A 25,527-nucleotide genomic window follows, 5' to 3' on the forward strand; every position below is an offset into this window, starting at 1 on the left:
CCCAAGCGTTGCCAGGTTGCAGTCCTGACACTGTTAAATTTTTTTTTTAACTCCCATTATCGAATTGCCTGTGGCCCCCCACACCCTTACACGATGAGCACTATTATCCCCATGTGACATATGCGGAAACGCAGCTCAGAAAGTGACTTCATGTCCATGGCCATCTGTGGCCACGGAGCTTCAAAGTAGCCTGAGTCCAAAGACCATATTCGTAAGCACCTGGGCTGCCTCCCGTGGGGATCCGGAGTGTGCGGACCTCAGTGCGGTGTCGCCACTGGTTTCTGGGCGTTACGAGACGTGACCGGATGTACGTTCCTATTACCTACTCTGTCCAGTATTTGGTACTGCCCAGTGACAACAGCTGAGATAACCATCACCCCATTTCGCAGAGCAACAAACTGCAGCACCAGGAGACTGTGTACCAGCTGAGGGCACCTGGCCCTAAGCAGCAGCCTGGAGACCTGACTTCGGGCTGGGCAGACCCCGGGGCCCGTGGCCAAGAAAAGGCCAGGGCGTCCAGGTGGTGGGCAGGGCCAGGCGTGACACCTCAAGTCAAACGCTGCCTCCATTACAATCTGCCAAAAGCTGATCTTCGGTCAAGGTCTCTAGCGCAGCAGCGACTACATGAATAGTCATTCTAGTTGTTAAGAGATTTGTAGTTCCGGGGCGCCTGGGTGGCTCAGTGGGATAAAGCCTCTGCCTTCGGCTCAGGTCATGATCCCAGGGTCCTGGGATCGAGCCCCGCATCGGGCTCTCTGCTCAGCGGGGAGCCTGCTTCCTCCCCCTCTCTCTCTGCCTGCTTGTGATCTGTCAAATAAATAAATAAAATCTTTTGAAAAAAGAAAAAAGAGATTTGCAGTTCCCACCACACTGACCATGTTTCTTCCGATTGGGAACCCTCAGAGAAAATGGAGCTGGACCTGGCCTCCCTACTTTAGCTGGGGAGCCAAGGGCGATGGGGGGGGGGGGTAGGGGGCTGGCACGGAGGAAGCCCACACCGCTGTTAGTCCAGCCCTGACCCTGCCGCACACTCCGGGCACCCGAGCGCCTCCTGGCTGGGTGTGCCCCGTTCCTGAGCTGAGTGGAACGTTTCACACACCAGGCTGCCCATTTGCAGAGGATTTGGATCGGCTTAGGCTGAGCTGGTTTTTTTTAAGTCCCTGTATGCTAAACTGAGACTTCCTGTCCCTTGTAATACTCTCTCCATATGTACCATCCAAATCTTGTGTAAACCAAGGAAACGAGTCTCTCTTCTGAGGTAAATTTGTAAAGGCAGCGCAGGGTTCTTTGCACAGATTTAGGTGAACATGGAGTCTTGAGACCAGGCTTCAGTCTGGATCTACAGTGGGAGAATTAATGCCAGCCACATGCCCGGTGAGCCTTAGTTTTCCCATTTGTAAAATCCTGGTGCTACTAATGCTCAGGTGACTAAGCAAATGTATGCTGAAGACAGGGCTGTTCTCGACCAACGTCTGAGGGCTGTACGGCTGGAAATCTCAGCCGCCTCCCTCTGTCTTCCTAAGACACCTGAGGCTGGCCCAGAAGTAAGACCCTCAGAAGACCCTTACTCTAGGGACCCCTCAGAGCCTGTCCTGTGGGCCTCACCTGTTCCCAGTGTATTTCCACACTCTCCCCTTTACGGTGCACACCCCGGACAGCCTCCTGGAATGTTCCCCTGAGCACTGCTTCTCCTCAGGGAGCTCTTCCCTTCCTCCCCAGGATGAGTCACTACGTTGCTTGCTTGCTTTCCATTGTGCTTTTTTTAAGTTCAAAAAAAGAAATGCGTCAAATTTAAAACTCTGCATAGCACATCTATTTAAAGTGCAGAGGAAGAAGCCTTCGAGCGGGTGCAGAACCCGAAGGCCTCGGCCCGTCTTCCCCGAGCTTTCGAAGGTCCCCACTTGAAAGGCGGGGCGCGCTTGCGGTCCCCTCTGGGCTGGGGACAGAGCAGCGTCTCTGGGGGGGCAGACAAGGGCAGGCGAAGACTTGCCTGAAGGCGAGCCCCAGGGCAACTGGCCAGTTTGCAGCCTCCACACCCCCGCCACCCGGTGGTCACAGGGCTGGCGTTCTTGGCGCGGGCAGCGGCCGGCCTGACGGTTGTGTGCGCGCCTGGTGTGTTTGCTGGAAGACGGCCTGGGGCCCGAGATGGGGCAGCGGTCCGAGGGGGGGACAGGAATCTAATGGCCCCTGCTTTGCCGCTCCCCAATTCTTGCCCCTGAACCGCCGCAGAGCAGGGGGTGCGCGGGGCAGGGGTGTGCAGGGCAGGGGAGCCCGCTGGCGTCTCGGGAGTGGCTGAGGAAGGTCTGACACCTTAGGCACTTGCTTCCTTCCCTCTGCTTTCCAGACAGTCCCGCCAGAGCTGCTGTCTGATGAAACCCTTCCCTCCCCTGCCCTGAGCTAGGCCCATGGCCCTGCTTCCCTCTCCAGCGAACCTCTCTGGGAGACACGTTCCCGAGACAGAACTGACAACTGGGGGGCGGTGGGGGCCGAACGGGTAGGTCTGCGCTGGGACTGCCTCCCAGGAGCTGGGCCGGGTCCTTCCGCCCAGGCCTTCACGACTAAGAGGCGTTTCTTCACCCCACCCCGCTTGGCCATGTTCCTGTGAGCCGAGCACCGGCGGCTGAAGCGGGCCGCAGAAACTGCTTTCTGAGCAATTCCTGTCTCCGAACAGCTGACATATTGCGATAAGGCAGAGGGAGGCGTCACGTGACTTCAGAGTTCACTGGTTCCGATTATCCCACTCCGTCTGAGAAGGCGTTTTTGCCAAAATTGCACATATGTTCCTTAAAAACACACAGTTGTTTTCTGGTGGAATTGTTCCCTCTCCCAAACCGTCAAACACTTGGAGTGTTAGACTCCAGAATAGTCTCCTGCGGTTTTCGGTTCTTCTCATGCCTCCGAGAGCTCTCTTGGTAACTCAAAGGAGTGGCTTTTCCTAAATGGCTTTGAGGAAGGCAAGGGGGCCCTGGGCTCTAAGAGGCGACAACGTGGCTTTACCGTCCCCTCGCAAGCGGCGGAATCAGTGGCCAAGTCCGGGTGAACAGAAGGCATTCTGGGACTATGCAGAGTGCAGAGACACACACAACAGATGGCAGGGACTTCGAAAGCCTAAGAGTCACCTTGAAAGATAATGGCACCGAAGGAAGGGGTGGGAGGCTTTTGTACCCTCTGACAACAAGGAAGCAGGGACGACAAAAGCTATTTGCCAGACGTGCACGTGTATGCACAGAACTGAGCGATGCTTCTGCTATAATTTACATCAAGGGAGGCTGAGCCTCCTGTCGTCTTGTCCAGAAATAAATGGCATCAATCAGCTGACAAACTGTTTCTCTGGCCTCCTGATCTTCTGGTCTTTTTTCTTTCCCTTTTTTTTTTTTGTTTTGTTTTGTTTTGTTTTTTAAAAACACAGGGAGCATTTAAGTTCTATTTAGGCAGCTAACGTCTAACAGTCTCCTTCCATTCGCTAGGCCCCAGAAAAGTGGCAGAAGCTCTAACGGACCTTTTGACAGATGCCTGCCCCGTGAGACACGGGCATGGCCTGGAGACCTGTCTGCCTCTGGCCCTTGGCCTGGCTGGGGGCTGCCATCAGATGAATCTGGATTCATGCGAACCAGGAGCTCCAGGCTCCGACTGCCAGAGGCGGGGAGCAGAAAGGGATCCCTGTGATTCCCTCACACGCAGCCCTTTGCCGGTCTGCGGGCCTTGGTGTACCTTTGATGATGGGCAAACTGGGGGGCCCAGAGGCTACATCACTCACCCCCAGGTCACAGAGCTGGGCTGGAAGGCCAGTCTGACTCCGAGACAGAACCTTCGTCCTTGCTGCTGGCTTCACCTGGGTCAAAGCCAGGGTGAGCAGCAGGTGGGGCGGCCAACAGATTTTCAACGGATGTTAAAAGAAATGTTTGTTCCTGGCTCCGAAAAAGAACATGCTACCTCCCAGCCCCAGTAAAGGTCAAAACTGGCCTTTCTGCTCTGCGAAGGACAGAGGGACAAGCAGCAGGGACCGCGGGCCACGCTCTCCTGGCGTGGAAGCCCCGTGGGCTGTGACTGGGATGGTGGCCACACGGGGCCTCTGCCATCCCCAAGCATCTGTTCCCCTCCGCGGCGTGGGCCTCAGCTGCTCATGAAAGGCAGCAAGCCTCCGAAGCCCGTTCTCCTCCTTTGAAGCTGACAGCTTGATGCCTGTGGAAATGCGATACTATTTCAGGATTTCATTTGAAAGAAGCTTCAAAAGAGGGAACCGAAGGCGCCGCTGAATTGCTTATTATGGCTCTGCCCCCCGGCCCGCACCTCGGCTGGTGAGCCCCGCCACGGTGTCTGTGGTTTGCGTACCATCCACGGGCAGGTGATGTTCTAAATTAGCATCTGGCTCAATTGGGAGGGCTGTAACTCTTCTGGAGCTTTCTCTCCCAAGAAGCCACCGGGACTTTCACAGCTTGTGCCTTTGTTATGTTGCCTGCCTTGGAAACAACCCTCTGGGAAGTCTAGCAGGTGAAGTGCGTGAGCCTCATGCCCGTTAGGCATGTCCTTCGAGACCCCAAAATGAAGGTTATGAAAATGCTACTCTAAAACCAGGCTGGCCGTGCCCACCTCCCTGCCCCAGACCCTCAGAGGCACAAGGGCCCAAACATGCCTCCCCGGAAAGATGGGGCACGGACAGGGAGCACCGCAGGAGCGCAGGGGAGCGTGGCGCCAGGCCAGGCCATGTGCTGTGTGGGCAGGAGCCGCGGGCGGCCTGCACGGTCGCTGAGCTCCACGCTGCCGCCCGTGCTCCGGACAGGCCCCGCATTCTGGTCCCGTGGCTGGGTCTCTGCTGGGCCTGTGCCACCCAGCGCGCACAGCGTTTCTCACCAGCCTTCCCGCCGGGCTGAGGTCCTTGAGCGCCGAGTCACACCGCCTGTAGCTCTGAGTTCCCGCCCCTGGCACGGAAAGTGTGCGGCACGGTGCTGACATTAGGGGGGGTGGGGATAGGAGCAGGGAGAAGTCCGTGGGAGCGGAACGGACAGATTCCAGTGTGGCTCTATACGTAACCACCCCGGGCCTCGGCAAAGAAAGAACTGCGCTTTCGGGAATTACAAACAAGGTCCCCAAGTCACACGTGCATGGGGCATACACACCACCGAGCCCAGGCTAGCAGCGCTGGGCCGTGTGTTTCTCGACTCTCTCTCCCTGGGGCCCAGCTGAAGAGCGGCTGTCGCGCGTCCAGAGTAGGGATCAGTACTGAGTTTGGACTCTGAGCGGGCTCTGGGCCCCTCTGTGTCCCCTCAAAGCAGCAGTAGCATCAGCTTTCTCCCCCTTCCTATAAACCTCTGAGCCAGCGATCCTGGGGCCATGTTCCCCATCTCAGAGGCAGTCGTCACAAATCTAACCTGTCACCCTCCAGCAGCTGGAGCTCACCATTTAACCACTGGGGGTGCCTTGTCCCCCAAAGTCTGCCACCCACAGAGACTGGTCCCTGTTGTTGCCCCCTGACCCCCAAAAGGTAAGACAGTGCCTAGAGAGAAAATTCTCTTCACCAAATACCAGCCAAAGATGGCGAGGCCCTCTCCTACGAGGATCTGCCCTTGCTTGACATTCTAGGCCCCCAGGCATGCCTGCCTTCCAGGGGAAGGGCTCAAGTGGCCAACTTGGCTCTGTGTTAAGACCGAAGCGTTGTCTGTGCAAGGGCACGCCACTCGGCTCCCGGGCATCTGGCACCGAGCACTCCTCATGGAGCCCCACCCCGGCCCCACCCCAGGGGCGGGAGGAGATACCGCCCACCTGCGGGGTGGTCACCGCATGTGGGGGTAGGGGGCCCAGGCCTTCCAGAGGGACTTCCTGCTCCAGTCCCCAAACAACAGTTGGCCAAGCTATAAGGAGAGTTGGCACCTCCCCTGCCTCTGTGTGTGTGTGTGTGTGTGTGTGCGCGCATGCTATATCCAGAAGATGTGGGGGTTTTTTCTATATAAGGCAGAAGAAATCTCTAATTCATAAGGAGCCAGGATAAAAGCCTTGAGACCACAAGCCAGAGTTAACCGCAGGCAGTTTCCGCAGTCTCAGCAAGAGCGGATGCTGTCGCACAAAGGTAGCTCTGCCAACAAAACAAGAGCCCTAGAAAGCAACAAGGTGCAAGGAAACCAAACTTCCGCAGAAAGACAGAGTTGTTCTATTTGGTAAACAGTTTGGTCCGCGGACCGGCTACATCCCAGTAAGACGCTGCCCTTGTCAAGGTCTGTTCGTGCTGCGGGAAGGCTCTTTCCCTCTTTGGATGTGGCACTAGCACAGACTGACTGCAGGAACCCTCAGCGAGAGCCAGTTGAAGCTGGCTTCTCCGTTCACACTGCATTCAAAAGGGACCAGTTTCCAATTCCTGTTCAGACTCCGGGACCAGATGTTGCGGCAAATGTTACAGCGAAGCGAACCTAGACGGTGATCCTGTGGCGCTCCCGCGGGGAGCACACGACTCCTGCTCGGACAGACACTGGTTCCAGGTCCGCAGCTGCCACCTCCTCCCAGCCAGGGTTTCTGATGGGACAGGCTTCTGCACCAACACAGGGGACCCTGGGGAACAGAAGGTTCCCAACGAGGCTAGGGGGCAAGCGACAGTCTCAGGGCACCGAGGCCCTACTGCATCTGGCAGCCTGAATTGGGCAGCAGTTCCTGCAAATGAGAAGCCACTGCCTTCGTTAGGTAGGTCATTGTCCCATAGGCCCCGCTTGGAGCACTGTCATAAAAGAAGTGGCAAATGCCTGTGGCTTGGTCTTTGTCCAGGGTGTCCACGGCTCCAATCGCCACCTGCAGCAGCAAGACCGAGGCAAAGAATGAACAGACTTCCCTCTCTGGCCCTGGGAGGACCGTATGTGCTAGAAGCCAGCAGCCCCCAGAGAAGGGCTCTAAGCCCAAGGGCAGGAGCCACGAGTGCCCGGAAAGGGACATCCAGCCTCTCCTCTGGGTACTACACTGTGCTCCCGCGTGCCCTCGTCTGCAGCGCGTCTCTGACTCCGTAGCGAGAGGACGGCTCCTCCCACCTCAGCTCCGGGTGCAGGGTAAGTGGCTGGTTTACCCAGGGCCCCACCCATTGCAAGTCATGGTTGTGCCAAAACCTAGGCCCAAACGAGTCTCTCCGTTTCCAAAGATCTTTAGACTTCCCGAGAGGCCACTGTGCCATTTTCTAACCAACCGGTTGACGGTTTTCTTCCACCATCTGTGATGACATTTTCTTTGAGAATATTCTTTCCTACTGGACACAGAAGCCTCAGCCTTATAGAGATAGATACCAGCCCGGCTGCTGGTCCCCACCTCAGCTGGGGGCGTGACAGGGGCTACCCACCTGGTCCTGCAGGAACAGCTGGTTGGCCATCCGCACGATCTGGTCCACGTGGACGATGCCCCCGATGCTGTTCATGTCGGTGTCCGAGAGCAGCGTCAGCACCATGATGGCCTCCACCAGCAGCTGCCGGTACTCGGGCTGTGGCACGCGGTTCAGCACCGACTCCACGTGCACGGCAAACTTGATCTCCTGGGGGGTCATCTGCCAAAGGGACCGGCGGAGGGGTCAAGAGGGAGCTAAGGACAGTTAGCCGTGCTCCCAGCACGGGCCGCAGCACCTGTAGCCTCCAGGGCTCAGCCCAAATGCTGCCTCCTTTCTGGCCACATTTTTTTTTTTTTAATTTTTAAAAAAGATTTATTTATTAGAGAGATGGAGAGAGAACACAAGTAGGCAGAGCAGCAGGCAGAGGGAGAGGGAGAAGCAGGCTCCCGCACTGAGCATTTTGGGAGCCTGATGTGGGGCTCGATCCCAGGACCCGGCGATTGTGACCCGAGCTGAAGGCAGCCGCCCAACAGACTGAGCCACCCAGGGGCCCCTCTGGCCACATTCTTGATGCCACCAACCAGAACTCTCTGGAGCGGGAGGCCGACAACTTCGCGGTGGGGGTGAGCTGGCCTTGTCCTCATTTGATTTACCTACCCCACTAGACTGGGACATCCAGGGAACAGGGCCCTCTGCTCATTCCTTTCTTCCTCCTCACTCCTGGTGGCATATTGCAGTGGGTCTCGGGCGTGGTAAAAACTCAGTTTGTGAAAGAACGAACAGGGGAAAGGCAAGCAGGAAGCTGACTGTTCTCGGCAGAAGGGGCTGGAGAAGGCTGCACGGGACTGCAGTGGGGGGCGCGCACAGCTTTGCTCTTATTAGTGCTTTCAAGGGCAAAGGCAAAGCTCTTGACAGATCTGTGGTGTGGGAAGCCCGCCCTTGCGCGCTGCGGGGAGAGCCGCCGTAGGTGGGCACCGGGCCTTCCCCACCCTACCTCTCTCGTCGCCGACGACGGCAGCACGTACCCGTCGATGGACAGACCGTGGCACTGGGGGCAGAGCACAGCACGGTTCGGTCAGACTCCGGCGCCGGCTGAGTGTGCACACGCGCTCACGCACACTCCAGTCACTCTGCTCTGGAAGCCGACACGCGGGCTGCACACGCCAGACTGCTTGCGTTATTTTTAGAGCGCTTGTTCTCACTGCCCACAGGCTGTGTTCTCGATGGAGCAGTTCGAGGGAAGCAGCAGGAGGCTTTCAGAGCACACGCGAACAATACCCCAGGGAGCTGCTGGGTCCTCTGGAAGCTCCGAGTTTCACTTGGCAACTGGGCCCTGGCGGCGGCGAGGCCCCCTTCAGGGCCATATAAAGGGAGATTTTCATGGCTCCTGCTGGCACAGTGATACTTTGGTGCCTTTGCAGGCATCTATTTTTGAGATTACTATAATAAGCACCAATCACAAAAGACTCAAGCACATGCACAGACATGCACACGCACACCCTCGTATATAAATATCCAGCGCCAGCTCAACACAAAATGCTGCTTTTTCATAATAAAAGTATCTTGGTATTGAACCAGGAGAGGTCTGGATGGAAGTGTATGATGCCCCAGGAAGAGCGGCGAGCTTCTCTAGGAAGCTTGTTCTAGTCTAATTTGAATTGGCTGCTTTCTAAATCCCAGGGGTTGGCAGGCCCAGGACAGCGGGGCAGCAAATGCCCACGCCTCCGGAGCAGAGGTGGAGGAAGGAGAAACCAAGGCTCTTGTGAGCTCTGAGGGGGTTGCTGCTCTGTGCGGACCAGCTGCCTGAGGACAGGGCCCACTCGGACCTCCCCGTCAGCTCAGCGCCGTGAAGGCCTCCGTCCCCATGAAGCGGAGATGGTAAAGCTCCCTACTGGCCCGGGGGCTGCTGCCCCAGCAAGAGAGCAGCTGAAACGTGCTGTGCCTTTGGGAAGGGGGTCGTAGTATGTGCTCATTTGGGATGACTTTCCTCTCCTCGCCTATGGTGTAATGAGCTAACAAAAATAGTTTACAAAAACAACAACACACCAGTCCTCCCCACGGTTCTTAATTTGCACCAAAGATTTTAACTGAGGCAGTCCGTGCCTGGGTGCAAGGAAAGACAAGCTGGGGCAGGACCCTGGGGGACACACAAGTGCCCTGGGGGTGGGGGTGTGTGTGCAGAACAAAGGGGCGTGGCTTCCACCACTGCCCCCTCCTTGGTCACGCACGCATGCAGCCTCTGCTGTGCTCTGGTGTGTGCAGGGCAGACTGGGCTGCTGCTGACCTCCGCTGATATGTTCATGGCCTCACGCAGCCTGAGAACTGCAGCCCTGGCAGCTGGCCGCAGGCATGGGGCCAGCCGGTGCAATGGAGTGGGGCTGGGGTCCCCATCCTCTAGGTACAGAGGCGGCCCCGGGGAGGTGGGTTTGTGCTTCAGGACACCCGGGGCCTGATCTGGGGCCCTGCAGCCCCAGGAGATGTGTGTATCACGTTGCTGAATGGTACAGATGCCCCCACCCGGCACACGTGGGAGGCTAAGGCCTGGGGACGCCACTGCAGGTCACCTATGTCCCAGTGTTGGCATCAAAAGCCTTCCCCGCCTTATCCCACTTCTAGCTTGACTTTTCTGTGTTCCTGAAATAGGTCAAAGGTGGCCCCACAGAGCCTGCGCTGCCCCCTCATCTGACATGCTGTGCTTTCAGCCGGCCATTCTCAGGCGGGACAATCTGCTGCCCAGGGGACACTTGGCAATGTCCAGAGATAGTTTTGGTTGTCACACCTGGGGGGTGGGTGTGGGGGGGCATCCAGTGCATGGAGGCCAGGGATGTTGCCTAATGCCCCACGATGCACAGAAGAGCTCCCACAAAAAAAGAATTACCCGGCCCTGAATGTCAACAGGGCCAAACGTCAGAGGGGAAGGAATCCTGCTCTAGGCTGGGGGCTCCCCAAGCTCAGGGGCTAAGTCCGCTCACTCTGTGGGGGCCACCATACTTCACAAAGGAAGGAGAGGGTGGGGTCCCCAGCGACAAGGCTGGTGGAATGCAGTCCAGTGGCCAAGCTTACCTTCTGAAGGATCTTCCACACCTTCTGGTAGAATCCCACAGGGACCCTGTTGATGGCTCCGTCCAGCCTTCTCCTGCGGAGCCACTGGCCCTGGCGCTCCCCCCAGCCAATGTGGTGCCCGCCCGAGTCTGATGATGACGTGCCCGTGGGCGAGGATGGGGTGCTGGACCTCTGCAAGACACAGCGAGCGTGGCCTTCAGAATCCACAGAGCTGGAACCCCACGGGACTACTGGCCCTCGTGAGGGAGGACTCTGCTGATTCTTCAAAACCCAGACCATAGGCCCAGAAGGAACGCAGTTCCTTGATTGGACTCTGGCCATTTCCTGCAGCTGGATTCATTCTTTCCTGTACCGGCTGGCTACGGATCTCCTTTCGTGTACTCCTCCCAGCCCCTGAGAGGTGGTACAACACCAAAGGGGGAGGCCAGGCAGGCCAGAGTGCAGCCCCTGGGGTCAGACCGTGACTCCCAAGTCAACGCCGCCGCATCCACCCAGTCGCTCCGGGCCTCGGCCTCCCCTGGCCAATGGGTCACAGTCATACCTGCTGTGGGGAGCTGTGCGCACTCACTGCAGGAAGACACAGAAAACCCTGAAAGCGCGCCTGCCTTGAGGTAAGGGCACACGGGACTCAGCTGTCCCTGCCAAGGGCCTCTGGCATCACCACATGAGGGAGGCGAGAGCGAGCCCAGGCCAGTAAAGGCCAAAGTGGCCACTTGCACGGTGCCCCACAGAGGCAGTGGTCACATCTCCCTGTCCTGCAGGTGCCGCAGACAAGGCAACACAGCATATGGGGGAAGGGGGAGAGGGGTGGCTTTGGAGGCAAAGAGAAAGAGTAAAGGCTGGGAATCCTTATGTAGTAGCGAGGCCTCTGAGACGCCGGTATATTCTCCCCCACCCCCATCCCTTTGAATCCCTTTGTTTGCCTGTTCTTGGCCCGGGGCTCCACCCTAACCGGGGAGCATGGCGGCCGCCGAGCTGAAACATGGGCTTTGCTGAAGCAGAGGGAGCCTGTCATCCCCTTCCCTCCTCCTGGCTGGAGGCCGGCCTTATTCTGGCCTTCGGGAGCCAAGCGCTGGGGCAGGGCCAGCACTTCCGCTTCTGGCCTCAGGAGCCAGCAGGCCCGCCCACGACGGCAGATGCAGCACCCAGAGGCGCCCAGCGGGGGCCTGGAGCTCGGGCCTGAATGCTGTGCTGGCTTCCTGGGGGGGCGAGTATGGCAAGGCTCACAGCCTGCTTTCTGCCAGAGGATGGGTTCTTACTTGCCCATCTACAGGCCAGCAGAGGGTAACTCATCCTCCTGTGTTATCTTGCTCCGGCCTAGCTGGTACCTTCATTTCTCAAAGCACAACCTCAAACGTCAAGGTTTAAAAATGAGATCCAAATGGCGAGCATGCTCGCAGGCCAGGAGGCAATTTTCCCTCTGTACTCATTTTGACTTCATCGGATCTTATTTTGAAAAGGCTGTTAGGCTGGTTATTCCATGGGGCTCATTACTGCCATTTAAATACGGCAACAATTAGATACAAATAAAAGTAATTACAGCCGCACTCATCAATGACTCAGCTGGTTTTCTCCTTCTAGTTTCAAGAGGAAGATTAAGACTCGCTTCTGCAATTAGAATATTTCCTACTCCTCAGGCCAAGCTAGGGTGTCGTTGAGTACAAGGCGCTCATCAACACGTGCAGGCCCTGGCTCACCACCACAGCTCAGAAGAAAGGCATAGAATCAATACCCCGAAGGTTCCAGAAGCTCCTGGACAAAGCTCAAATCAAGAACTTCTCGGCTTTCCTTCTAGACCCTCTCCATAATGACATTCAAATGAAAACTCTTAAACCTGTTCAAAGCTGTGGGAGTTAGGGATGAGGTGGGTGCACGAGAAGGGCAACAAGAGCTTTCAGACACCACGAACGCAGAGGCGGTGAGGAGGACAGTCAGGATGCGTGGTTTACCGCAGACTTGGAGGAATGCGCACTGCTGGACATGGCCTGGCTCACAGAAAACAGCTACAAAACAAAGAGAGTCCACTCAGTCATGTGCAGTGACACCGAAGGACGCAAGCAGAGAGGAGGAACACAGAACAGCATCAAGAACCCCCACAGAAAAAGGGGCAGAGGAGGCGGGCGGGCAGGCAGAAGTTTCCACTCACTGTCCAGGCCAAGAGCCCCAGATGCCAGCCAGCGCAGAGCTCAGGGCTCCATGCCATGGGGACTTTGGAAATTATCTTTCTCGGGAGGATGAAATGTTACCCATTCTTTCCTAGCAGGAGGTGCCTTATCAAGTTAGGACACAATTTATTTTCCAAAGTCCCAGTCACAAAGCATTAATCTTTAAGAGTTGTGAAAATCAGGGCACCTGGGTGGCTCAGTGGGTTAAAGTCTCTGCCTTCAGCTCAGGTCATGATCCCGGGATCCCGGGATCGAGCCCCGTATTGGGCTCTCTGCTCAGCGGCGAGCCTGCTTCCCCCGCTCGCTCTCTGCCTCTCTGCCTGCTTGTGACCTCTGTCAAATAAAAAAATCTTCAAAAAAAAAAAAAAAAAAGTGAAAATCTGTAGAAATCAATAAAATACCTGCCCATAACCAGCACTTAGCATCTGGCCCTACTGGCATTAGATATTTATTAAATGAACAGGTAAGAGCAGGCTTATGACCTCTGCCCAAACAAATATTTCCTCAACTAAAAATCTGTAACATATCCTTAACTTGCATGGGGATAGTGCCTGGGCACAAACCGTGCACCCGTGGGGTTCTTGCAAAAGTGAATCAAAATTTAAAATGTTAAGGCATCTGTAAAATTTTGGAGACAGAATAATGTATTTCCTTGATGTAAGGGGCCAAATAGAAAACTTGTACTGGCAGAATCTAAACCTAGCAACCTCTATCATTTTGTCCCAGAAGATACAAGGACAGTACTAAATGGAGGCGGGAGCCAGCCATAGTCACCCACAGCGAGCCACAGGCGGGGTCTGGTGCCACCAAGTGGCTAGCAAAGGAAGATGTTTTGCAAAGTTGGTTCCCTACTTGGAAAGAACCTAAGGAAGCAGCAGAGACAACATGGAGAATGTGCATGTCACTCTCCAAGTCCTCCACGCTCGCTCACTCAGTCACAGGGCACTGAATCATGGGGAATGTGCTTCCGACTTTCTGGAGGGAAGCGGAGGAAACGGGTCCCAAAGGTGCCTGGAAAGAATGGTATCTGCACACTGTTTTCCTTCCAGGGTTAAATTCCCCCAGGCAGTGTGGGGACAGGGATAGCAGTATTCTTTCTAGTCATATAATCAATGACCATGTTTTACTTTTTTCTACTTTTCTTTTCCCTTCTTTTGCATAGAAACTCCTGGCAAGGCAGAGCCCAGAACCACATCTCACAAAGTCTCTCATTAAACCCAAGAGCTTGATAAATGGATTTATGGTAAGGCCACCTCTCCTGCTCTGCCTGCCCGCCACAGCCCGAGAAGTCACCTCCACCCAAGCGGACTTGATGGGCAAAACCACTCTCCATATTCGCGGCCTTGCTTTCCACATTCAAGCCGGAAAGAACACAAAGCACACATGTGAAGGGCGGGACGAGACAATGTTTCACCTGGTCATCAGCACTAAATCGCCTAGTCATCTGAAAGTAAAAATACGTCAGGACATAAACAAAAGCCAGTTTCACATCAAGGATGCCCTACTTCTGTCAACCTCTTGGAAATCCAGAAGCGTACTGGCCCAGCTGCTGGGTGTGAGCCCCGAGCGCCTGAGGGACTCATCTACTGAGTCATCATCTGACACGGAGAAGAGAATCTGAGTATGCTCCTCACTCGGGTCGTGGGCAGAAGCAAACTCTGCTTCCTCTTACAGACCAGGTAAGTTCTAGCCCCGTCCCTGGCACACAAGGACTGAAGAGCTATGGCCTTGAGGTCCTGGGGGGAATCACTTCAGAAGGAATTTCTGGGGGCGCCTGGGTGGCTCAGTGGGTTGAGCTTCTGCCTTTGGCTCAGGTCATAATCCCGGGGTCCTGGGATCGAGCCCCGCATCGGGCTCTCTGCTCAGCAGGGATCCTGATTCCTCTCTCTCTCTGCCTGCTTGTGATCTCTGTCTGTCAAATAAATAAATAAAATCTTAAAAAAAGAAAAATTTCTGGTGAGGTAAAAAGTGAACCGAGAAGAGAGACACCAGTGGATGGTGGCAAACCCAGGTGTCATGAGCATTCCGTTCTATTTCTACCTTCTTCGTGCTGTGTCATCTGAAGGACACGTTTCACGGCGAGATGATTCAGTTACATTTTGCACGACTCTACTTTTGAAATAGCTGTGGCCCTCCACCGAGAAAGTGTGGTTCTCGGCAACAGAGACCAACACGGGTAAGGGTGTTTTCTGGAATGTTCGCAAAATTCTTAGATATCTGGGTAAAGTGTGTTCATATTTCAGGACAGCAGGGATCGCACATCCTCTACAAAGAGCACCGTGCAGGCCCTGGGTTTCTAGCACTTTCTGAGGTGAGCCCAGTTATGACAACCACTTCTTTCCCAGCACTGCCACCAAGGGTCCTGTCTTACCTGTTTCATCTCGCTCCTCAGCCTGTTAATGCCGCTCCGCTCGGTTTTGGTGACCCCAGTGTGTCCTACTTCGTGGATGGAGATGGCAGGGCTGGACGTGGAGGAATGGATGGGTCGCACTGGAGGGGAAACACACACACACGGCTCTCAGAAACAACTAGCGTCCACCCTGAGGGAGGAATACATGCCCTGTGCTTCTTTTTATCCACCTCTAGCTCTCCCACTTGATGAGAAACTCCAGAAGACCGCCTCCTCCGCCCCAGCCAGTGCTCTCTTTCCAGCCCCTGGCACGGCACCTGCTACACGGCCCTGGCCCCAAGGGTGTCGGAGTCAAGGGCTGAAAAGATGAACATCACTTAATTAAGCAGCACGCAAAAAAACAACAGAGTGGCCATAAAACCCTTTAATGAGTTAGCTTTTTGTTGTTTTTTTTTTTTAATTTCTTCTCCAAAAGCACACCTTTCTTGTAGAAAAGTAAGACCACCCCACTATGGGACCTTGGGGCTGGAGAGGACGTCCTCGGAGAAGCAGCCAACGGAGGGCTGCCGGCGGAGGAGACCTGGCTGCTCCAGGGCTGGCACGCTCCTGCCGGCACATGAGGGGCGGGGTGGCTCCCATCAGTCACTTCACTTTCAACCCGCTGTGGCCGCCTCCGGACTCGGGGCTGTGTGCGCCCCGCCCCTCCCCGCGCACTTCTCTGTGCCTAGGCCGTAGCAATGACTGAAGGCAGGTGTGATCATGTCACTACACACTGGGAGTCCTTCCAGGCCTACCTCTGCCTTTGGGCTGAAGCCCTCCTGACGAGTCCCACCTGCCGCCCCCGACCCAGTGCCCCGAGCCCTGCACTCCTGGGCAGCTACATGGGGCTGGTCCCACCTGCCCCCCACGCCCCAGCTCCACGCTCCTGGCCGGCTACAAGGTGCTGCACGTTCGCACGTGCTGCCCCCTCCCATCCCACCCGCCCCTCTGCAAAGCCAGCTCAACGGTCACGGCCCCGGAGCGGCTTCCCCTGAGTGCCCAGCCTTCCTACCCGGCCCCCACTGAAGCCGCGGAGTGAAGGGTGCTGTCCAGGACAGTGGAGATGACTAAGGAGCCAGCAGATACCGACATTTAAAGGACAGCAGGGAGGAAGGACACCAGGAAGGGAGAGAACAGAAGCCAGAAGCTACAGCAGGGCCTGTATAGGGTGGGCAGAGCTGAAAATATCTCCAACGTCTCAGGCTTTAACCAAAATTCTGAGACTCTTTGAGTTTCCTAACTTACAAAAACTGAACAATGACAGAAGACAATTAACAAATGACGTGATGTGTAAAAAGACGGCAATTAGCCTTGCTTGCAATTAGACGTATTTAAGGCTTTCAAGTGACATTACTCTGTTCTCAATTTTGTAAGCATCTATACCTTTAGATCTAATACCAAAGTTTTTGTAATTATCTGTGTCAAACCCCGTATATTATTTTCATGAGCAGGAACACATAAAATATTTATCTTGCATATTTACATTTCAAGGACTGTGCATTTGAATAGAACTGAAAATTACTTTTGGGAAAGGATCTCAAGCACTCCTCCTTCAGGAAAGGAGAAAAGCGACCAAAACACATCCGATTGCACGATGCCGTCTTTGTTAGCTGGCTGGTGCACTCTGGGGAAAAAATACGAAGTACCCGATGTCCTTCTCATTAAATAAAATGAATGACAGCCCACACGGCATTTCTTTGGCTTGATGAAATAAATTTGCCAATGTGTCTGCAAATCATTTCGTTTTATTATGAGGGGGAGAAATGATAATTGCTTCAATTATAATTAGGGAGCATTTGAGCACAGAATTCCACCAGGACTCAGGCAATTATACTTCCTAGCACAGCAAACAAAGTTCTGGTACAGATCGGAATGGAGTGAGCAAAATAGAAGCAACCTCAGCAAGAAGGTGCTAGAAGTGGAGGGCTCTGCTCTCCTGAACAGTAGTGGGGGGTCTGTATGAGAGTGCTTCGAGCCAAACGAAGGGCAGGGTCACCTCACTCCCTCCTCACACGTGTGCACAAGTGCCGGCGGAGGGAAGGAGGGGGCAGGCCGGGGCGCATACCACACCCACACGCGACAACAGCACTAGCAGAGGCCGACGAGCTGAAATCTCGAACCTAGGGCTGTCCCTCCCTGTCAAGTAGGAATCTGACCCTCGTAGGTTCTGTCCGCAACCGCAGTTTCAGGAGCCTCTGGGCCCGCCAGCCCGACCCCCTCCGGTCCCCCAAAATGGTGAACGGAGCATTTACTTACTGCTTCTCTCAACGCCAAACTCTTTTCCACTGAGAATATGGTGCAGGAGGCTTTTCATGTCAAAAGGGCTGAGGTTCATCAAACTTTCAGAAGCTTCTTCTCCTGCAAATACACCTTTTAAGTGTCTCTGACACAGGGCTGGTGGCACGTAGAGGCAGGTGGGCCTTGGGGAGGTGGGGACAAAGGCCACTGTGGTGGGTCTCCCTGCTTGGGACGCCCTCACTACCGGTTCGGGGCTGACCGGGGCTGCTCCTCGGTGATTCTAACCTGCGGTTTCAATACTCGGACACGTCATTTTTCACACTGTGATGATTCCTGGTGTTGGAGCGCATCTCACTGTTGACTTACATATCTAAATCGGCAGGGTGACTCCCGGGGGAGGTGCTAGGAAGCGGGGGACGGCCTCCCGCCGCAAGGACACACAGTAGGAACTTAGCTACAGACGCAGGGCCCAAGACCGTCGTGCCTCACTCTCCCTGACGCAGGAAAGTCCGCGTCTACATGACAGAAGCCCTGCTTCCAAAACCCTTGGGCAGGCTCCCCGTGGGGCGGGGTGAGAGGGGTGAGAGGGGTGAGAGGGGCGGGACCCCCCCCGCCCCAGAGTCCAGTTGCACACATCGTACCTGAGCAGTTCAGGCTCCGTGCCAGCTCCGTGGCCATCACCTGAATGATCAGTCCGATCCGGAGTCTGAGCATCTCCACGAAGAGGCTGGGCTGCGCCCTGACGTACATGGCCAGGTAGACCACAATCTCCTGAGGCAGACACACGCGCGGGCGGCGTTGCAGAGACCGGCTGCCGGGGCAGAGGCCCCTGCGCCTGAAGGGAGGCGGCCGCCCGCCCCTCCCCAGCCCCCGGACCTGTGTGAGGACGGCGATGCTGATGTCCTGCCCACTTGCCTCGTAGATGAGTTTCGTGAGCTCCTCGGGGGGCAGGGGACTAGGAAGAAGCACCGAGACACAAGCACCGTGAGACATGCCTAGGAGGGGGGCCGCCCTGCCCTCCACAGAAGAGCCTTGTTTTCCCGTGGGAGGATCCCAAGTGACAGGGTTTTTAAAAAGACCCTCTTCCTGGGGCGCCTGGGTGGCTCAGTCGGGTGAGTATCCAACTCTTGATTTCGGCTCAGGTCAGGGTCTTGGGACGGTGGGATTGAGCCCCGCGTAGGGCTCCCTGCTCAGCACAGAGTCTGCTTGTCCCTCTCCTTCTGCTCCCCGCACCCCCGGCTCATGCTCTCGCTCTCTCTCAACTAAGTAAATCTTTCAAACAAACAGAAAAAGACCCTCTTCCTGAGTGGTGGATGGCACAGGTGCTCTCAACACAGTCCCACGGTGCCCCACGAACGTCAGGTCACCAGGCTTACGCAGAGATAGTCTTCTCCCGCGGCTCTGGCGGCAGGCCCACCGTGAGCTGCTTCTGGTGTGACAGCAGGTCCGTGCAGGCCTAATCACGTCAGGAAAAGGGTGAGGGCCACGGTGACGGGGGGCGGGGGGGGGGGAGAGATAGCAAAGCCAACAGGGTAGTGTCACCACCAATAAGACCATGAATTTACCTTGACAAACTATGACCCATGTTGCCGTTTATTTGAAAATTCATGTATAGACCCAGGCTGAGCAACCCAGGCAGGGCTGGGGCCCCGTGAGCTCTGTGGCCTGGGCCTGCAGGGCCCGCTAGGGTACTTGGCGCCCACCCGGCAGAGCACACACACTGGTACTCAACTATTCCACAAGGGAGATGAGCTGCCGTGAGGCCAAAGATACCAAAGTTAAGGGTTAGTCTTCAGCTGTCAGTTTCCCCATTGTTCACGTACAACCAACACCTGTTACCTTAACTGTAACACTACATTCTAATGTCTTAGAAAGCAGTTCTGGGTTTTACAGGACCTCGGGGTTAATAACGACTGCACTGTGCATGTGCAGAATTACGAACGCTGCGTTAAAGGGTTGCCAGGCCACAGAGCATTTTCATTTTATTTCTTGGTAAACCTTCTTCTGCAGCTAAAAAGGAACCAAACTAATCAACTTGAATTTCATTTCCTTTGCTTGCCCTCCAAGAGCCATGGGAGGCCAGGAGAGGATAACTGCTTTTCTCTACAAAGAGGAGGCGCTCGCTTCCAGCTTTACAACAGAAAGAGGGCACGGGGCTGGAAAGAACGCACAGAAGGCCCGGGTGCGCCTGCTCTGACCTCTGCCAGGACCTCCACTTTCTTCCTGAGCAGGCCAGAGATATAGCGGATCAAACCCCACTCCTGGTTCAAGCCAGCTTTCCTGTAGAGCTCGCTGAGTAGGTTGTGAACGGTGACCCCGTGTTGTCCGGAAAGATTTGTGTCCCAGCTGGGGCCCCTGTCGAGAGAGAGAAAACCCTGGAAGCAAGGCCTGCAATGCTTACGGGCCGGATTCTCTTGCAGCAGAGCTCACTTGGCAGGGAAGGAAATGAATCACCACACATTCTGCCAAGCTCTGGGAGCCCTGCTGGTGCCTCTGAGTCTCACCAAGAGGGTTCCATCTTACCAAAGCATCCCTTCTATTTGAAACCGAAGCCTAACATCAGGAAGCAGTGATATCCTGGCCCCACTCAGCCTTCTCATCCCAGGAGGCCAGGGCTAATAGGCAGAGAAGGGGATAGAAGTCTGTTCGTGGTGATCCTGGATAAGCCGGGTGAATCGTGACCTGGTGTGCTGGAAGGTCAAGAACACTAGAACAAAGAGTCAAGGAGGACGGAACGAGCTGGGGCTGGCGAAGACCGTGAACTTACTTTATTACATACAGAATGTACAGAATGTCCGCTTGTTCCTGGAGGTTCGCACAATCCTTCAGCTGCTCCACGAGCTTCTCACAGTCCACATCACCCTGGTCATCTCTGGGCCACTGGAAGTCCTCTTCAGGGGCCTGGCCACACAAAAGACAAAAAGCAGGGGAGAGGGGCTGAGCATGTGAACTCACGGAAGACCGGGAAGTAACACACCAGCGGGGTCTTGGAACTCCCTCACTATTGGGCTCCAGGCTCTTGGGGACTCTCCCGTAGCTTCTCATTTCTAGGTTTGACTGTTTCTGATCAGCGAATCACTGTGTTACTCGATGTTTGCAAGAGATCAGGCCGAATGGGTTAAAATATGTGTAAGTTTTATTTATGCAAAGTTGAAAAACAGGTGAAAACCAACCCCTGGTATTAGAACTCAGGCTAGTGGTTCCCACCAGAGTGGAGGGGAGGAGGCCGCTGGGAGAGCACAAAGGCAGTCCCCAGCACCGGTCTCCTGTTTCTGCCAGGTCTGCCTTTATATAACTGGTGCTACAATAAAACATCTTTTTGAAAGCAAAACAAACACAAAAAGCATGTAAGCTTTAAATGACCTAAAACTGAGGTTAGGTTAAAAGATTCTCCAGTAGACACTGAATCTTTCTATTCATGTGGGATAAAATTAAGGGAGACTTCTAGATAAAAGAAATTATGGGAACTGGTGGAGAACACCCTGAGATTTTCTTCTCCTTGGGGATGTCTTTCTAGTTTTGTTCCCTGCTCTGCAAATCGGGGCCTGGCCTTGGCTCGCTGGCACGGATAGGACAGGGCTAGGTAGTGAGCTAGCTTATTTCCTCCAGTGTGACAGACTCTAATGACTGGGCAGAAAGGCCTTTTCCCCCATGCGAAATATAAAGGTTTCCATCAAATGCATTGTGGATACAGACCCAAAGCAGATTGCCAACAACTAAGTGAGGGGGTTTCCACTGAAACCCAGACCTTCCAATCCTCAAAGTCCTAGATATCAAAAAATATGATCTTTCAAGTTCAACCTTGTAAAAGAGTTCTTAGGACTAGACCAGCATTGAAAAACATTACACTTTTTAAAAAAAAGTGATTCTAAATACTTTACCTTTTTTAGGAGTGGCTGAGGAGAATCAACAAGATTTAGTGATTTCCGGTGGGCACTCAGAACTTTAGTTGGCAAAGCCATGGAAACAACTAGAAAACAAAAGCGTAAAGAAAGCCCTTCTGAGGAGGAGGAAGGATAAGATACTTCTTTTTTTTAAGATTTTATTTATTTATTTGACAGAGAGCACAAGTAGACAGAGAGGCAGGCAGAGAGAGAGGAGAAAGCAGGCTCCCTGCTGAGCAGAGAGCCCGATGTGGGGGCTCGATCCCAGGACCTTGGGATCATGACCTGAGCCAAAGACAGAGGCTTTAACCCACTGAGCCACCCAGGTGCCCAAGATACTTCTTTTGAGAGGCCTGGGGGCTACTCCTTATCCAATACAAACCAATTGAAGGAACGAGTACTTACTTAGTTTAATTAATTTCAGCAAGAATTTACCATGTAGCCACATTGTGTGTTAAATCTGGGAACAAGAACTGAGCAGGACATGGATCTTGCTTAATTTAAGAGGCTGAATTTTGCTTTTCTCTCCTGGAATTCCGGGGAAATGACATAGCATCTAATGGCTGAAAGGAGCCTTGGAAATGACTGAGGCCGACCTTTGTCTGTCAGATGAGGAGACTGGGAACCAGGGAAGGAAGAGCACGTGAGCAAGGTCACTGGCCTTCTTGTAAGGAAGGCGTCCAGCTCCCGGGAGTCTGGTGTGCATTTCACTCTGCCAGGGCCCCGTGTTGGAGCTTCTGGTGTTTCACCACCTTCGGATGCTATCATTATCGGTACTTATTCACCAAGCCATCTGTGTCTTCCAGGCTAGATCATAACATCTTGGGAAAATAGGGGGCTTTCAAGATAGAGATGGGGCATATTTAAAAGGCATTTATAGTGGGTTAAAGCTTCTGCCTTCGGCTCAGGTCATGATCCCAGCGTCCTGGGATCGAGCCCCACATCGGGCTCTCTGCTCAGCGGGAGCCTGCCTCCTCCTCTCTCTCTCTCTGCCTGCCTCTCCACCTGCTTGGGATCGCTCTCTCTGTGTCAAATAAATAAATAAAATAAAGTCTTAAAAAAAAAAAAAAGCTGTTAAAAAAATAAAAAGGCATTTATAGACCTCCAGGTTATACTAGTTAAGGACACACACATTCTAATTTTACTTCCTCTCAAACCCCAACACGGCAGAAAATAATTTTTAAAAATTTTTAAACATCTTTTAAAGATTTTATTCACTTATTTATTTGAGAGAGAGAGGTAGCAAGAGAGAGCATGAGCGGGAGGGAGGAGCAGGCTCCATCCCAGGACCCCAGGATCATGACCCAAGGCAGACACTCAACCGACTGAGCCACCCAGCAGCCCCTAATTTTTTTTTTTTAAGACAAATTCTCAAGAATAGGGAAAAGCGGGAGAGAAGACAGTACTAATGACATTTTGGAAGCAGGGGAAAGCTGACGAATGAAGGATAACGGACTTAGTAGACACAAGGCAACCAAACCCCATGTCTGCAGTGGGAACAACCAACAGCCAGCCAGATTTAGATCCGAGAATCCTTAGAAGTCTCGGGAGCTTGCTGCACTATACACCTCTGGAATTGGGGGGTCTGGTAGGGGTATCCAGAAATAAGGAAGACTGGACAGAAGTTGTGGAAGAAACATGAGCTCCCCAGACACCTTCCTCTAACCCACACAGCTCAGCCACTGCCTTGCTCCCCTGGACAGAAGACTAGAAGGCTCTCTGAAGCGGTGAAAGTGAAGGTGGGGCGTGCGGCATGTCTGAAGGACTGTGGTGGGATAAGAGACTATATAGCTCCAAGCGACCAGAGCCTGACCTGTCAGAAAGGAGACGGCAGAAGAGACTGTAGAGTATCTCTGGGAAGTCCACACGGCTACACCCGTTAATGCCCCCGCTGCCGCTCCTACGCCCTGAGACACTGACAGGCGCGAGAGGATAAGCACAGAACACTCCGCATTTCAGGAAAGACGAACGTGGAAGACCGAAACCAAAACCAAAACAGGAAAAGTGGACTTGGGGGACCTGGAAACCATTTAGGGAGAAGAAAAATGTAAAAGCCAAACGCCAAACCCCTGCTGTTAATATTCTTAGAGTAGTTAACTGAATTGCGTGCATGGAACAAGAATGGACGCAACTCAGAGAACAAAGATTGAAAACATAATAGCCAAAGTACAGAAACTCAACTGAGGGGATGGAACTAAAAGTTGAAGCAATGGCCCTCAGAACAGAGCAAAAGACAGAGAAATGCAAGACCGAAGAGAAACGATAAAGCCTTCTCCAGGAGATCAACATTGGAATCCATGCGTACCAGCAAGAGAGAACAGAGTAAATGTAGGGAAGGACATGAGTCAATAAATTTTTCAGGGGTGCCTGGGTGTCTCAATGGGTAAAGCCTCTGCCTTCAGCTCAGGTCATGATCCCAGGGTCCTGGGATCAAGACCGCATCGGGCTCTCTGCTTGGCAGGGAGCCTGCTTCCCCCCTCTCTCTCTGACTGCCTCTCTGCCTACGTGGGATCTCTCTCTCTCTGTCAAATAAATAAATATAATCTTTAAAAAAATTTTTTTCAGGGACGCCTGGGTGGCTCAGTTGGTTAAGCGGCTGCCTACGGCTCAGGTCATGATCCCGGTGTCCTGGGATCGAGTCCCACATCGGGTTCCTTGCTGGGCAGGGAGTCTGCTTCTCCCTCTTCCTCTGCCTGCCACTCTGTCTGCCTGTGTTCTCTCTCTGACAAATAAATAAATAAAATCTTTTAAAAAAAAATTTTTTTTTTTAATTTTTTCAGAAAAACTTTACAGGACTGGAAAACAAATTTCCAGATTGAATGGATGTACTGAGCCTCCACACAGTGGATGAAAATAGACCCTGGTCCAGGCACATCACTGAAATTTCACAACCTGGGAGCAGAGAAGATCCAAACAAAATTTCAAAGAGAGAAACAGTTTATATTGAAGGAACAAACATCAGAATGGGTTTAGATTTCTCAACAGCAACACTGGTAGCAAAAGGACAGTAAAGCACTGCTTTCAAAATCCTGATGAAAAATTCATTTTCAATCTAGAATTCTCTACCCAAACTCTCAAATGGATATATAGCATATTTGTAGATGTTTCAGACTCAAAAGGTCTTGACAATTCTTCTTACCATGTACTGTTTCTCAGGAAAGTGCTAGATGTCTTGACCAGAAAAAGAGAGTAAGCTAAGAAATAGGAAAACAGAGACACAGAAAACAGAAGAGCCAACCTAGGAGAAAAGAAGTCTCCAGAAACTCTCCAGGATGCTGGTGAGGGAAGATCCCAGGATAAAGTTGACAACCCAGACACGGAGGCAGACAGGCAAAAGGGGCCGTGAACTTCAGAAACAAGCAGGTTGAGGGCTTGGCAGTGCTGTGCCTGCCCTTCTGCTACTGTACCAGTTTTGTTTCTTTTTTTTAACCTTTTGAAACAGTTCTAGAATGTGTTCCACTATTGCAAAGATTAAAGAGAAGTCCCAGAATGTCAGGTGTGCAACAGGCCTAGAGGAGCATCAGCTAGACAGAAGGAAGCTCGTGGACGCTAAGTATACAGCTGACAGACTCATGGATATGACTAACCCTGTGGACATTTGTATCATGGGCCACTGGGAAGCAGAGAAAGGGGGGAAACCAAAATGAAAAGATAGAGCAACTTTCAATAAAGTTAATAGTACTATTGACTTCTAAAGTTGACTTTAACTTTAGTGTTAACTTCAGAAAAACCAAAAAATAAAAACAGTAGTACAATCACAGGATACTATAATGCTCAGCTGAGAATAATACTTGCGTGCACATGATAATATAAAGAGCGAATACGGATTTAACGACCCTTTAATACAATGGCATCACTAGATTATGGGAAGCAACGTAGAGGAGCAGTGATTGAGGACAGCTGAATCCTCATCCACATAAGAGAAGGCCACCAGACACGGAATAAGGTCGACGCATCCAAAGACGGCAAGGTGCACAGATTGTTTTAGAAAACCAGAGATATGTAAACACCAGGAGAAACAACGAAGAGAGTTGAAAGCAGTTCCCTCTCTGTAGAAGGACCGGGTCAGTGGCGGGGGGGGGGGGGGGGGGGGGGATGAGGCAGGAAACGTCTACATTTTGTTGTCTTCTGGAATCCTGACTTTTAAATTATGCTCATGCATTACTCTGAGAAGTTACTTTAACAGGCAGAGAAGAGTTCATAACGCACATGGAATTTCCAAACCCTTTGCTTTTGCCATTACGGAAAGTATATCCCGAGTGGAGTGGACGGCACTGAAAACATGGCTGTCTTCTGTCTTCTTACAAAGAGGGGGCAGATAGCACTTCAGGGATGTGCTTTGTAGGAGGTGGTTGATATACTGGTCCAGTTCATCTTCGCTTTCTGTAACTGGACAAGCAAGAGAAAGAGCCAGTGAAAACGGGCTGCATACTGTCAACGTGTCACTGTGACTCCGTGTAGCGCTGATCCTGTAGGCGGCGCTAAGGAGCTTCAATG

General features: G+C 53.3%; 1 protein-coding gene across 7 annotated transcripts in view; it reads right to left on the minus strand.

Annotated features, from left to right (window-relative positions):
* Positions 1 to 3,378: 3,378 nt before the first annotated feature.
* The window catches only part of PHKA2 (phosphorylase kinase regulatory subunit alpha 2), a 78,632-nt gene continuing 56,483 nt past the window's right edge, over positions 3,379 to 25,527 (minus strand). For 4 of the 7 annotated variants that reach the window (XM_045995082.1, XM_045995085.1, XM_045995083.1 and 1 more), the window contains 15 exons: positions 25,240 to 25,419; positions 21,028 to 21,116; positions 19,914 to 20,047; positions 19,345 to 19,501; positions 18,523 to 18,602; positions 18,023 to 18,101; positions 17,788 to 17,917; positions 17,165 to 17,266; positions 14,891 to 15,009; positions 13,934 to 13,963; positions 12,304 to 12,357; positions 10,355 to 10,525; positions 8,286 to 8,339; positions 7,310 to 7,510; positions 6,123 to 6,774 (listed from right to left, as the gene is read on the minus strand). In XM_045995082.1, coding sequence (XP_045851038.1) covers positions 6,604 to 6,774; positions 7,310 to 7,510; positions 8,286 to 8,339; positions 10,355 to 10,525; positions 12,304 to 12,357; positions 13,934 to 13,963; positions 14,891 to 15,009; positions 17,165 to 17,266; positions 17,788 to 17,917; positions 18,023 to 18,101; positions 18,523 to 18,602; positions 19,345 to 19,501; positions 19,914 to 20,047; positions 21,028 to 21,116; positions 25,240 to 25,419 — 1,751 coding nt within the window. In that variant the 3' untranslated portion in view covers positions 6,123 to 6,603. Of the gene's footprint in view, positions 4,183 to 6,122; positions 6,775 to 7,309; positions 7,511 to 8,285; positions 8,340 to 10,354; positions 10,526 to 12,303; positions 12,358 to 13,933; positions 13,964 to 14,890; positions 15,010 to 17,164; positions 17,267 to 17,787; positions 17,918 to 18,022; positions 18,102 to 18,522; positions 18,603 to 19,344; positions 19,502 to 19,913; positions 20,048 to 21,027; positions 21,117 to 25,239; positions 25,420 to 25,527 lie in introns of those variants that run through there. The other 3 variants (XM_045995087.1, XM_045995084.1, XM_045995086.1) reach the window with 3 other exon arrangements.

The sequence above is a fragment of the Meles meles genome, chromosome X (genome assembly GCF_922984935.1).
Source record: "Meles meles chromosome X, mMelMel3.1 paternal haplotype, whole genome shotgun sequence".
Classification (NCBI taxonomy): domain Eukaryota; kingdom Metazoa; phylum Chordata; class Mammalia; order Carnivora; family Mustelidae; genus Meles; species Meles meles.